The sequence below is a fragment of the Pinus tabuliformis genome, chromosome 1_2 (assembly GCF_031772625.1).
Source record: "Pinus tabuliformis cultivar Carrire ecotype Pingquan chromosome 1_2, CPIR1, whole genome shotgun sequence".
NCBI classification, from domain to species: Eukaryota; Viridiplantae; Streptophyta; class Pinopsida; order Pinales; family Pinaceae; genus Pinus; species Pinus tabuliformis.
The window spans coordinates 667,368,702-667,383,243 of record NC_142298.1 but is presented as its reverse complement, the minus strand read 5'-3'; the positions used below and the strand labels follow the sequence as shown (position 1 = coordinate 667,383,243).

The following is a 14,542-nucleotide window of genomic DNA, read 5'->3' as shown; positions in this document are numbered from 1 at the left end:
TAAAAAAAGTGTGAAATTCTCAAGGGAGAGAAAATGATCCAATCCAAAGTGATGATGAGCAAATGAGCTCATCTCACTTGTATTTATACACAAATTAGGAGTTCGAATTAGCCTCCTTGGCCTACATAAGCCCCAAAATAAAATAATGTTCTAATAATTCAACTTTTGGTGACAAGCCCACCAAACTAGTTCATAAATGAAAAAGTAAGCCTCTCAAGAGGTCAAATAAAAATCTATGCATGTCGTAGGGCCCTTCAAGAGGCCTAATGGGGTCCATGGGTGCCACAATGAAGAATAAGACCCTCAAAAGCAGTGGACAAGGGGTTGGCCCCTTGTAATAACCTGTGGTGCTCCAAATGACGTGGGGGCACATAAGTGTCCTCATGGGTCTCCAAACAAATCAAAAATGCTTTTAGATCACCTGCAAAGGATAGGATGATGGTGTAGGTGATTCCACATCATTGTGAAAATCCCGAATCATCTGCCAAGTGTATGGTGTAGATTTGGGGCCAGCTGGGCATGATGGATCAAGTGCATCCTCCTCGTCCAATATGTAAACCACGAGCAGTCTCTGAATGACTATGGGGATCCATGGAGTGCAATCTGCTGCTGTGGAGTCCCATGGTTCTCAACACTCACCCTACATGTGCCAATTTAGCCCTCTAGAGGATTAGGATCTCGTATAGGGAGATCAAACCCAAGATGGAAACCATCTGCAATCCTACATAAGATCCAATGCGTCCCCTAGCCTTCCAATTCAACAAGTCATTAGAGAAATAGAGTAAATGAGCTTATCTACTCATGGACCACAGGTGGGGACTTCATAATGGCCTGGCCTTCGATAACGGGCTTCAGGATGTGCCAATGTCTCCCAAACTCCAAATGGGGTTAACCAATAATCCTATTAGGTGGTTTCTACTTCTAAAGCGGATAATATAGTCAAGGTATGCCCTTCAAAAGGTGGTGGAATGTGACAGATAGGTGAGTGTATTAGGGAATGAGAAGGGGTAGCCCTGGGTCACATGTTGAGGTACAAGGGTAGCCAATAAGAGGGAAACCCACACTTGGGTTCATAATGTGTAGGAGGGAGTAATCGTGGTACATGAGGTGCCCCTACCTTGATTTTTCCATCCTCCTTTTTATGCCTTTTGCCTTTTTATGATTTTCTTTGATTAACTGCTTGGGGCTCAAGGGGTTAGGGCATGCTGTATAAGATATAGCAGGGAATTCCCCCTTTACGGTGGGGCGGTTCATCGCCCACTAGGGGTTGGGACAATCATGGGTTGCTATATGATGAAGAAGGCTCATAAAACCTGCAGGAACTAGGGCGATGGCCATGATGATGGGGTAGAGCTCATGTATTGGCTTTTGCCCACATGCTAAATGTATTTGCCCCGACCATCTTTTCCATTTTGTGGTACATTTTCCTGTTGAATGTGGCCATATATGCTTTTATATTTCTTTTCAGCTGCATCAACCTTCGGGCTTCATTCCAAGCCATGACCCAAGGTGTGGGCAAGGGGAAGGGGCAAGCTAGCCCTATGTGGATCCAATGGAGGAATGTAGACCTAGGTGGGAGAAATGATGAATGGGGTAATAATGAATGGAAAGAGGGTAATATAAGCGGATAAGGGAGTGGAACCACGTAACCCAAATTAAGGTTTCCCGTGAAATACCATCCCTGGAACCAATTGGTCAGTAAAAGACATCCCACTAGACTAGAATCCAAGGTTAATTCCTAAAAGGGGTCTAGCGGACAAAAGCACAGACCTGGCCCATTCTTTCCGCCGAATCCCCCCATTAATCCATGTCCAGAAGTGTCCATGATAAGTGAACTACAATACTCAATTTCCAAATGACAAGGCATACCTTTAGACTTAGGAAGCCCACCTTTAAACATACGATCATGGCAAATGGGCGAGAGACCACATGGCTGGCTCAAGTGGCAGAGAAAATGGCACAATGAGCTTGCTAGTGGTTGCAAAGGGCTGCCGGTTGTCGGCTTAGGACCATCTTGGAGAAAAAAATTCTCCTAGGGAGATTACCCACAAAATGGTGGTTAACAGTTGACTTATCAGGTGATCCATCCATAGGTACATCTACTTCTAATCTTCATCAATTTTGTAGTCTGGGTCTTCAAGGTGCCATTGAGTAATCCATTAGGTTTTTCAGCTGATTGCACAAAGTCTTCAAGATCATGTCAGCTTCTTATTGTTGGATACCAGTACAATACCAAAAGATGATGTCATGAACCAATCATTTCTTCCTCATTAACACCAGCTATCCCAACCTCGTATCCTTTCCATAGGAAGTGAAAGAGTTGCCATCTGCAATACTTGCTAGAAGGCCTTGGAAGAACACATATAACCAAACAAGATGTAGATAGACAATATATTCATACTGAAATATTAACAAACAAATAGGTACTTATCTCTTCAGAATGTGTTAGCTCCCTCTTACGCTCAGCCTTCTTATACTCAATCAATCTTGTTCTCATTTTGTCCCTGTTGAAACTCATGTTTACTCCCTCTTGCTCTGGGATTTCATGTATCCAAACTTGTCCATATCATTTATAACAAGGAAACCATCAAAGAATCTAGTCACGTTATGAAATACAAATTATCAAGGAGTATTATCATTTTTCCCTAGTACCCTGCATCATCATCAAAGAGCATTAGTGAAGATTCAAGAAAAATAAAGAAATATACTTATCTTTTGGAAACACGATAGCTCCCTCTTGATCTTTGTCATCATCATCATGGTCTTTCAGCTAAACATCATCACCATTTCTCAGCTAGTCATCTGGCCTTTTACCAACTTCTTCTCATCTTCCAATCAAGCTTCCAAGAAAATAATGGTGATACCATAATGGTCATTTTTTCTTAGAAGAAATCACTCCATGACATCATAACAAGGACCCTTAAGCGATCCTATTATTTCATCAATTAATTAGTAACTTGAATTTTTATACTTGCTAGATAACTGTTGTGACATGTGAACAATATCTATATTCCATGAGAAACAATAAAAACTATGATGTTGTGCATTCTACCAATGCAACTACATGCCCTACTTTAACTGTATAGAAACATCAAGATAGAGTCACTTTAGAAGAAGAGATCCTTGGGGTCCTCTTTCTTTGGCTTCTTATTCTCAGGTTCATTGGTTTCTTCGGCTACATGTGCTATATTCTTCATTAATCAAATTCTCATGATGACCTTCTCAGATAGGCATCCACATTCATATGATCAATATATCAGTATCCATGGATAGAACTTGATTACCATCCTTCTTTCTTTACTCCCTGTACCTCTAGCGGGCCGTGGCCTGCAATCTTGGATGCCATGCTTTTATTGTTTTTCCTTGTATCAGCTCAAGGTATCCTTCTCTGTCTTTTCCTACTCCATCATACTATGCTCTTCTGCTCATTCATCAGTGATGCCCAAATTTCAGAGAGCTGTCAGCAACGATACACCATTCCCATGATGGAATAGATTTCCTTTCTTTCACAGAATGGTGATCCTACATACAACCTCTTGGACTGCAATTTTTTGTCTATGTTAATAGACTGTTGTTCCTTTGTATCCACCTTAAAATACACATATTACTCTCTTCAAAGTTTGTAACCCTTTTGCTTCTCTGCTAACCATTTTGCACAGATCATACTGGACTTGGTCAATGTTAACACAGGTTGGCTTACTAACTTAGGGTCAAATTGAATAGTATCTACATATATGTGTGCCCATAACTGCTTTCTTCCACACAGAGCCTTACTATTGCCTTCTAGAACACAAATTTAAACCTGTCTTCGTGACAAGTACTGAAGAATGCTGTGAACAGACTTCTTAATGGTATACCCAGAAATTGTAGGTCAGCTCTTTTGACTGTTCGAGCTTCAGAAAACAAATATATATATATATATATATATATATATATATATATATATATATATATATATATATATATATATATATGTTATACCCAGAAATTGTAGGTCAGCTCTTTTGACTGTTCGAGCTTCAGAAAACAAATATATATATGTTTGGAGACTTCATTCTTGTGCCACAGTGTTCTTGTTTTTCACAAAATCGATCTTGCAAAGAGTATAGGGTAACTATGTCACAAGGATATATGATTGCAAGATTTGCTTTGACTGTAGGAGAGATCCACCCTCCCGGAATGCCTTCAAAATTGCTCTAGTTCTGCAAAGATATAGATGGATCTCAGACTTCTTTAAGATGAAGAGTTCATACCTTTAATAAGAGTAGTATGCCCAGTACTACTGGGATCCTTCACTAAATGTTATAAGGTTGAGAATCAGACCTTTAATGTTGCATGCATGCTCAATAGGCCCACGAAAATGCCCAGAACTTTGGATCATAGTTTTAAAATTCGGCCGAATCGAATCCGAAACGGCCAAGTTGATCCGAGTCATTGAAGAATTTTATGACTCGGCAGAAAAACCAGTTCGGGAGGCCGAGTCATGGCTGACTCGCCCGAGTTATTGCATGACTCGGCCGACCCGGCCGTTTCCACATCTACTTGGCCGAGTCATTAAATCTAGCCAGTCCCCACAAAAAACAACGATTTTTCTAATTTTTTTTGAACTTTTTAACATTTAGCTGATTGTTGGGGACTCCAAGGTGTTTTCTAAATTGGTTAAGTGCTATTTGGGGTCCATTCACCTCTCCTAGTATTGATATGCTACTCAAATTTCATGGTAATGTTAAATTCCTAAAGTAAAAGTGACATTCTCCTTAATCTTCATTTTCATCCTTTTACTTAAATTTTTAACATTACCATGAAATGACTCAGGATGTTTGAGAGTGGTTCCGGCCTCATTGGATTTCATATGGAGAAAGTAGAATTTTAGATTTCATTCAAAATTCAGCAGACTTATCAGATTTTCAGGATTTCAGGATTGGAGGATTGCAATGTTTCCATTGAATTTTGTCCTGTATTAGGGTATGGAACTCGTATTTAACCAAGAGCACCAATCCCTCTTTGTACCTTGATGTTAGTGACATTGGTTGTCGAACTTCTCCAGGATTCGCCCCCAAACCTGGAGCTTCTGAAAATGTCGCTCCAGCTCCCGTTTTCGCTCTTGCTCCCCACTTTCGCTCCCGCTCCCAAGTAGCACTGAGCCAGATGATGTTGGCAACTCTAGCAGTAGCCAGTAGTACTGGTCATAGAGTTTTGTTGTAGAGGCCATTTATAGCCTCCTTGGTTATTTGTTTTTGTTTTGATCTCTATATCATCATCGTGTATGTATTGGACAATGCACTGGGTGCCATTTTGATATAATGGATATATTCATGAGCCTACTTTGATAATATGTTGTCTTCTATCTATATTCTAATGTTGTGTGTTTGGAAACATGAATGAAAATCTTTAAAATTATGTGCTTTTATAAAAAATAAATATTTAATGTATTTTTTACAACGACCGAGTCATTGAAATCGAGCCGGCCGAGTCGATACCGAGTCGGAGTCGGAGTCGGAGTCGACCCTTGGCCGAGTCGGAGTCGGAGTCGGAGTTTTAAAACATTGCTTTGGATTGATTTCATGAGATGGAAAAAAAGACCTTTTAATCAATGTCCAGAAGCTCGCTCCCTTTGCCAAAGGTCTCGATCTCCTTATAGGATGACTGTGATTACACTTTTATGCTCAGAAGGGAGGCTCAGTTCCTTTCTCCAAATGACTGTAACTTAGGAAAATTAGGAGTTTAGCGGACCTTGAGAGGCCTCTTTTGACCTTCGCTCTTCCATAAAAATATGCAGCTTAGAGAAGGCTATTATATTAGCATTTACGTCTCCTTGAATAGGGTTGAAATGTCCTCAAAGTGTTCTCGCTAGCCTTATACTGTCTATGGCCTTACCTCTGCAATTAGGGCTGGTAATTATGCCCAGAACTTTGATCTATTTGCCTCCACAAATTCAGTCTATGGTAGTTGATTTCCTTAAGATGCTATAACACCAAGCTGATCTTCTTTCTGCCCTCTGTTCAAAGCCCTAGCTCTGATACCATGTTGAAATTTAAGGGCAATTTTAAGAGCAAATTATATTCACAGTAGTTAGCTTTAGGAAAACAAATTTAGCATTAGCATTATTTATCATCAATTCACATTTAGACATTAAATTATCACAATAAGAACAACAGTAGTGCAACAATGAGAGACAAGACAAAATTTAGGCCTATGGCCAGGGAAAAACCCCAACAGTGGAAAACCCAGAAAAACTTCTTTCCTTGTGAGAGAGAATTCAGATCAGTTCATAAATCCAAAAACAGAGAGAGAAATAAGAGAAACAATAGACCCAAAAATCACTTCCCTGAAATTTCGGCCCTCCTTATCCTTCTTTTCCTGTGGCTGAATTAGAGCTCTTCCATAAGAAATTCATATGCCCAAATGAGGAGCACGTTTCTCCTATATATATACATCATTAGAGGGTTGAAATGGTGCCACAAAGTGGCCCAGCCGACCTGTCAACTGTTGGAGCCGACTTGACACTTTTAGGAGGCAAAATAATTATTAAATATTTGATTTTCTTCCTCAATGAAAATACCGACCATGGCCACCCAAATTCCAACAAGGTCAAGAAGTAGTGAACATGTTCTTTGAACAGGGATGGTTGCACTTTGGGATATCAAGGAACATCATCTTGGATAGGAATACCAGGTTTCTTAGTGCCTTTTGGACTACACTTTGGGAGAAGATGGACACTAAGTTGAATAGGTCTAGCATTCCATCCACATACAGATGGGTAAATAATAATAGTCAATAGGACTTTGGTGCAGCTTTTGAGGGGGTATAATTAGAAGCATTTGAAGACCTGGGATGAAAATCTTATTTATATTCAACAGTCTTATAGTAGAGCAGTTCACACATCTATTGGTAAGCCACTTTTGAAACTTGTTTTGGGTAGTTGCAACCTTCACCTTTAGATGTTACATATGGACAACAAGTAGGAGCGAGGGAAGACATCATAGGAGAAGCATTGAAAGCAGAGATGTTTGTTGAAAGATTAGGTAGCTCCATTTGCAAGCACAAAAGACACCAAACAAGTCACAAAAAAGGTACAAGGCTTAACATCATCAGCATAGAATAGAGAAATCATTCAAAGGGGACACAAAGTTTGGTTACAACTAAATAAGGAAAGACTACATGGTCTTGGTAAGATCAAGGCTTTGTTGTATGGCGCTGCTGAGGTAGGAGCTAATGTTTATAGACTTAGTCTAACCCCATACATGTGCATTTAGTCAATAGTGAATATGGAGAATTTGAAGCTCTAATGGACCTTCCATGTTGGATTAGAAGAAGTGGGTCGTACCTACCATAGACGACTTAGTACCAGATGCTCAGGTAGAGTTGATAGAAGACATAGTTTTGCAAAAAAAGTCGAGAACTACTAGACATATGTAGTATGACCTTTGGTAGATTTGGTTGAAAGAACAACTCCCAAGTAATGCAAATAGTTACTCCAAGGAGAAGGTAGGGGAAAAAATTCCACACCCAATTTAGTGAAGCTTTTGGGGACCAAAAACCTCCCTAAATGGGGAGATATGATCTAGATTGGATCATTATATAATTTGTCATCTATCTTGATACTTTCTTGGTGGAAAAATTGGAGGAATCTACTTGTAGGGCCCATTTTAGTGGCAGGTCATAGTTTGGAATAGGGATTTGGAACCATCTAGAGCCATTTTGAGGCATCAAACGACTTTTTTTGGGTTGAAGGGCTTGGATCTTGCGCCCACATCCTCAACGTTGATTTGCACTCTAAGACCTTTCCAACAATCTAAAAATCACCTCAATTGCAGCTTGTATTTAGAGGTTATGCCTCTTGTAAGTTGACCTACATAGTTGGCTACCATGGTATGAGTGGATGTAAAGCCACATGAGGACTTTCAAGAAGATTCTATAAGGTCCGAAACCTTATCACATTGAGGGTTGAGGAAGTCAAACCCATAAACCTAGATGGCTATAGGGCTATGTTAGATATTGTGCCACTAGGAGGAGAAGGGGTTCCATTCTTTTGCATTGTACTTGTTTCATAGTTGAGCAAAACATTTGGGAATGGTATTTTCAAAGCCTAACATAGGAGGAGGATTTTTGTAGTAGCAGTTGAAGCCACCGTTTTAAAAGGTAACTCCATAGGAGTTACCATTCCTTTGTATGGCATTTTTATAACAGTAACAAAGAGAGAAGAGGATAGGCCTCACCTTCTAGCTGGGTTTTCTCTCATGTCATGTTTCCCAAGCTAGATCTCGTGTTCATTTGTGTGGATGACATGTTTGTGTCTATTCTTTCCATTTCTTATTTGAGATATTTCTTTAATTCAAGCCATAAGCTATAGATAACAAATCTGAGACCTAAGGAAATAAATTTGCATAGTCTAAGATTTCAGATTATTATAAGATCTGTTGTGATGAACTATTCCAGTGGAATATCCATGGTGATTTACAGATCATGCACTTCATTCCTGCAATGTATATTTATTCATAAGTGGGGTGATGTGTGAAGTTCCTAGTGGGAACCACAGTCTCAGGCCCCATTGGATATTTGTTTATGCTAAGATTGGACATGACATTATGATGTAGTCATGATGTAATCCTAAAAGGCATGCCAACGTAAAATTGTTGCATAGGAGTAAGAGGTGACTATGATATGACAAGAAGGTTAGATGGGGTTAAAGGGTAAACGTTGTTATACCATTGTCATTTGTGGAACTCTCCCTCCAAGATCAAAAGATGGCCTAAAGGAAAAAGGCGTGATAATAATATTGACACCTCATATTCCAATGCATGTCTTACCATATATACCTCTTCCCTCTTCCCTCTTTTCCTGTTTGATTGCTAGGGTTTTCATCCCATTCATATGTTGAATGGCTGTTTATTATGTGGAGTTTTGGTTGGTTGTTTAGAGCAGAGGACCTTCGGAGGGATTATACGTATAGAGATGAAATCTTGTGCTAAGTACTTGATCCATGTGACCTAGGATGTACACCAATACAAATGGTGTTAGGGTTTTTGATCAAGTAGAGATCATATGAGCATGGAATCTGTACCAAATTTGTAGCCTAGCTTGGGATTTCTATAGCAGAGTTGTGGCTTGCCTTGAAAGATTCCTTGGGAAGTGTGAGAGAGATGAAAGTGGATTGATTGACCTAGTGTGAGTGCCGGTAGTAAGGGAATGCCCATGTGTTAACATGAGTGCTAGTAATGGGTGTTGCTTGAATCTGCACTTGTGTGGTTGGCATTGGGGTTCTTGAGTATTTCAGCGCTATCCAGCTTGGATCCTACAACACTATGTGGAGGGTGTTTTGAGAGAGAGCTAGTAGGCAAACCCTTACCCTCTTCATCTCATAATCCAATGCAGGGTTGCTGTCCACAGTGAATACCTGCAATTGGGTGGTAAGTCACTCCTTGGCACCCATTCCATGTGTTTGTACTTTATGTAGCAAAGTATTTGGTTGTTGTTTTGTATGTTGTGTTTCGATAATCATAAGGTGAATTATAATGGATCATGTGTGATGCACTCAGTTACTAGTTTGAATACTTGCAAGTTGTTCCTTCTAATGTTTGATTAGTATTGCATATGATATATTAGATTGCATCTCCTATTTAACTACCACGGTGGTATGGAGGCATCATTAGCTGATTTATTGAAGCTGATCAACCTTGCATGATAATATGATACCTGAGATGTTGAAAGTTCCAGATTTCAAGGGGTTCCAGTGATATTGTTGCGGCCCAGGGCCCTGGTGTCCAAGGAAGGAGGTTGGGTGCATTACACCATGCTTCATCTCCCGTTTGTAGACACCTTGAGGAGAATGAAGGAAAATCCAGGAAGTTGGCTGATTCCAAAAAGGGACAAGATAAATGCCATTCAACTGAAAACAGGTAACTCTAATGAATAGACTTTTGTAAAAATCTTCAATGTATGTGGTCTTTCCTTGCACAGTTATATTTATTGGTACCAGAAAAATTGTACTTGCTATAGGTTAAAGCTTGCATTATTTTTCTTAGCATGCAAATTTAGAACTGATTAGTAGGTTTTTAAAACCTATAAGGGAAATAGGAACATTGTTTACTTTGGAAGTTTCAATTGTATTTTTGACGTTCGACCAAGACTGATAAGAAAACAATATGTGTATGCCATGGCCTTGTTGGTCTATTAGTGCTAATGGGAGAAAATCAATTCCAAAGGTGACTTCAACAACATTTAGCTTGAAAAGTGATGAAAGAGCAGAGAAGCGGAAAGAGGTAAATCACTTTATGGCATTTCACAAGCTGGTATTGTGGTTGCGAATGCAGCAATAGTGAGCTGTTTTCAGTTATTCTTTCTGAGTTAAAATGTTACAATACTGCCTCTTTGCAACTGTCTTAACATATGATCCATTATTTGGAAATACTTTCTCTGCTTGTGTTGAGCATAGTAAAATTACTTAAGAAAATTTCTGGCCTTGCTCTGTGTGTAAATCTTTTGGACTGATAGTTATGATTTGAGGATCTTATGAACTGAAATTTGTAATTCTGCATTCCAAGACTCTTAATATTTAGTTAATGTTTAAATTCTATTAAAATACTAAGAGCCATTTAACTCCAATGGAAAACAAATCGTGGAATTCTGTAGATAATAGTATTAGAGGTGGTTCAAGCAAAAGTACTTATGCTCATCTTAACTGCTTACCTTATCTTTCGTGTATTCTTTCTGTCTAGGTTTAATTTGAATTATGCGGTGTGTAATTTAAAATGAGCTTCTTATCTTAAAGCACAGTTATGAATTAGACCTATTTTGGGTTTTATATTGTGTTGTTCTGAATCAAATTGAAATGTACCAGAGCATATGGACCTTTTTATGGCCATAACATTATATCTAAATTGATCTTTTAATTCAGAAAAGATTGGTAAATGTACTTCTTTTGTGGATCTTGATATTAGTGTAGCTTGTCCCCTCTAAATTGTCATTCTGTTATCCATGATCTGGTCTTTACAAAGTTCAAACGGAATTTTCTGTTACTGTCTGATGGAATTTTTGGTTTGTTCCAGTTCTATATGAAGTTAGAAGAAAAATTGAATGCCAAGGAAGACGAAAATAACAAAATTCAAGCAAAGACAAAGGTTGGTGGTACCATCCTTTTTTTGTTGTTGTTGAGATTTTGTTGACTCTAATCAGCATTCTAGTTTACAATTTGCATATTTGTTAATATAATGAATCACCTCATGGGTATTTATTATTATATTAACATAGGACATCAGTTCTGGAGAACTCAGAAAACAGTGTTCTTCCCACATGACAGCATAGGGTAGCCTCTGGTAACCTGAAAAGTGACGTTCTCTCTCTAGTTAATGATAATCTACTGATTATTTTTTAACTAAGATTCTATTTGGTCTTTTTAATCTAGCCAGATATAATTAAGTTTCTGTTATCATTATAAATAGGAAGAAATGGAGGCTGAAATTAAAAGTTTGCGGAGAGGTCTGAATTTCAGAGCCACACCCATGCCTAGCTTTTATCAAGAATCAGCACCACCAAAACGGGAGATAAAAAAGGTACAGACTATTGCATCTCAGTGGAAGTACGCCCAACTCTTTGTTGTGATACTCTCTATCTTTCTACGAGATATTTTTTGTTTGCCCAAGTTAGTTCTCGAGGATGGTGCTACAGTTTTACTTTTATATATTAGTTTTGATTCCAGTTCAGCTCTTACAGAAATTTTGTTATCATTGCTGAAGTTTTGGGTGGTCTTCTCAATGCTCATTTGCTTCTGGTATTAGGTGCTGGAGTGCTAATGAGATTTCTTGAGGACAAATGCCAACTGCTATTTCCTTTCCTGTTTGATATGCCTAATTAATTGTAATACCTTCTATATTATCTAAGAAGCATTTCAATGATTGTTGTAGATACCTGTGACTCGTGCTAAGTCTCCAAAACTTGGAAGGAGAAACACGAACTCTGTGACAAATTCAAATGGTACATCCTTTCAATCTCACAAGGCTGTTTCTATCAAAGAAATAAATAAAAGTAATTTGAATGGGAAACATATGAACCGAAATGAGAAGAACGTGGAGGCTCCTGGGTATGCCATTGGCAATTCATTCTCAAAGAAGAATCAGAAGAAGGAAGCCTCCATCAAGTCTGTAAATGAAAAACAATCAAATACTGAGATTTCAATCAGTGAGACTCGTGAAATAGAAGCCATAGACCTTACAGGGGAACTGGGTCTTATGTCACGAGAAGATTATGATAGATCCAAAAAAAAGGATTGTGGCACAGTGCTAGAATCATCTTCAGTTAAAGAAACTGGTCAGCAAACAGCCACTTCATCTTCAGAGGAAACTGCAGATACAACTGCATTGCAGATCAACACCATGTCAGGCAAAGGACAAAACAACCTAGTAAATGCTGTTATTTCAGCATCAATAATTCCCAACTATGATGATATCAAGAGCATCAGAAATGCAGAGACTCTTACAGGAAGCAACGTTGACATAATTGAAGACAATATAGTCTCATATGACTCTGAAGAAATGGTGGTGGTACAAAAATATGTGACAAAGAAAACAGATGAGATGGCAGAAAAAACCAGTGATATGGGAACCTTGGGAAATGGTATTAAAATAAAAGAAAAAGCTCAGCAGCCTGTCTCAGCTGGTGGTAGACAAGAATCAAAGGATAAAGTTGCTAAACCAACAAAACATGAATGGAAAAAATCTGCAATGCTTATTGGGAGTGAAACAATATGGTAACAAAAGTGTCGGGGGCATGTTACTAAATGCAACACAGAACTTTCAGCCATTGTTGCAGATGTAGCGGTAATTTCCTAAGTTTGGAATATGATGAATATATGATTAAATACATGCAATGTATGTGGTAAGATTGTGGGAAATGGATCAGTATCTATTGCTATGCAGAGAGATCCAAGACTGGCCTGCAGCATGCCAAGGATATCATTATTATTAAGACGTACCAGAAGGCCACTTCAAGCATGAGATACAGCTTTTCCATACAATGAGAGGTCATATTGCCTATTGTACTTTATTTTATTTTATTTTAGGTAAAGTTCATCTATATGTAAGATGGTCCATATGCCAGGGTTTCCTGCTAGATGAAATTGTGGTCAACATTATCAAATCCCTGTATTCTCCTGTATGTCTATCATATTCTAGGGCTCGGTAAGAGTTACGCGTGCAATTGCTGTTCAGTGTTTGTAGCTCTATTGAGCAGTATGGTTGACTGGTAATTGTAAGGTAATTTCCATATATTTTGTCACCTTGTTCAAAGAAATTTTATCTGAGAGATTCACCACATCATATTTTGAGTAACCTGTACTGCACTCTACTTCAAATTGACAGTGACACAAGATTTGATCCAAGAGTAAACTTACACCTGAAACACAGGTATTTTCACCTCATCTTAGTCTGCCGATGCAGGTGACCTTGGGCCTGCAGATTGTACACAACAGAAGCAAACTATATCTTTACTGAAACAGGATGAACAACAACAGGGCCACAGCTCCGATTTAAACGCCATAGGAAGCTTATACTGTTAGTTCTAGGTTCCACACAGACTTTATAATTAACAGAAATTTAATCTCACCAGACAAGTTATCAAGAATATCAACAACGCTGTATCTGCAATTAATGTAGTTCATAGCTCTTATCAGCGTTACTTAACAGGCTTAGTAGCTCTGTCCTTTATTGCAATCACAACACTCATACATTATCAGGTTTGTTGTCTCTGTTCCTCAATCCATTTGCTCTTACAGGCATGGCAATGACAATCGTACATCAATCAGTGTCCAGGGCTTGTTATTGGCAACATAAGCACAATAATGAGGCGATGCTTCCTTTAACAGAACAAACCTTTGTACAACCAAGAGCAGGTTTCGTGCCTTGCTTCTTCCACGACTGTAATAACAGTCTTCCAAGGTCTACAGACGTGCAATTCCCCGATTCTCTATTCCTGAAAACATCACCTAAGTTCTTTGCTCACTATCAAGCTCTACCTGAGCGCCTCTCTAAGCTATCACCAAGCTCCCAAACTACTAAAATCTGCCTCCAATGGAAATGGTTTCTCCTTTTATAGACCCTCAGCCTCCTTGAAATCTGTTAATCTAAGTTGGCCCATTCAACTAGGTCCACTTCTCTGCCAATTACCACCTGCCACATTGAGTTCCTCCAACGGCCTACCCAAAACAAAACAAAACTAAAACAAACGCAATAAGGAAATATTTTTGGGTGATGCGGGATTGCCACTACACCATGGATACTCCTGCATTAGACTCTTTTGGTCAATTGAGTGTCAGCATGCTGCTTCAAGGATTAAATCCTACTTGTGATGCTCGATAAATACTTTGTAATATGTAATCATGAAGCATGCTGCTTAAAGGATTAAATTCTACTTGTGATGCCCCATAAATACTTTGTAATATGTAATTATGAAGATAATTCATAAAGGTCCACATATGAAATAGTAATGAGGACCAAAGAGATATGTCAAGCATGAAGATTATGAACATGGTTCAATAAAATTATTATTT

The 14,542-nt window shown here is 38.7% G+C and overlaps 1 protein-coding gene across 6 annotated transcripts in view; it reads left to right on the top strand.

Annotated features, from left to right (window-relative positions):
• LOC149207452 (uncharacterized) overlaps positions 1-13,272 on the top strand; it is a 67,846-nt gene extending 54,574 nt beyond the window's left edge. For 5 of the 6 annotated variants that reach the window (XM_089395724.1, XM_089395723.1, XM_089395720.1 and 2 more), the window contains 5 exons: positions 9,712-9,899; positions 10,178-10,262; positions 11,049-11,120; positions 11,442-11,552; positions 11,904-13,272. In XM_089395724.1, coding sequence (XP_089251850.1) covers positions 9,712-9,899; positions 10,178-10,262; positions 11,049-11,120; positions 11,442-11,552; positions 11,904-12,749 — 1,302 coding nt within the window. In that variant the 3' untranslated portion in view covers positions 12,750-13,272. The remainder of the gene's footprint in view (positions 1-9,711; positions 9,900-10,177; positions 10,263-11,048; positions 11,121-11,441; positions 11,553-11,903) is intronic. The other variant, XM_089395721.1, reaches the window with a different exon arrangement.
• The last annotated feature ends 1,270 nt before the right edge of the window (positions 13,273-14,542 follow it).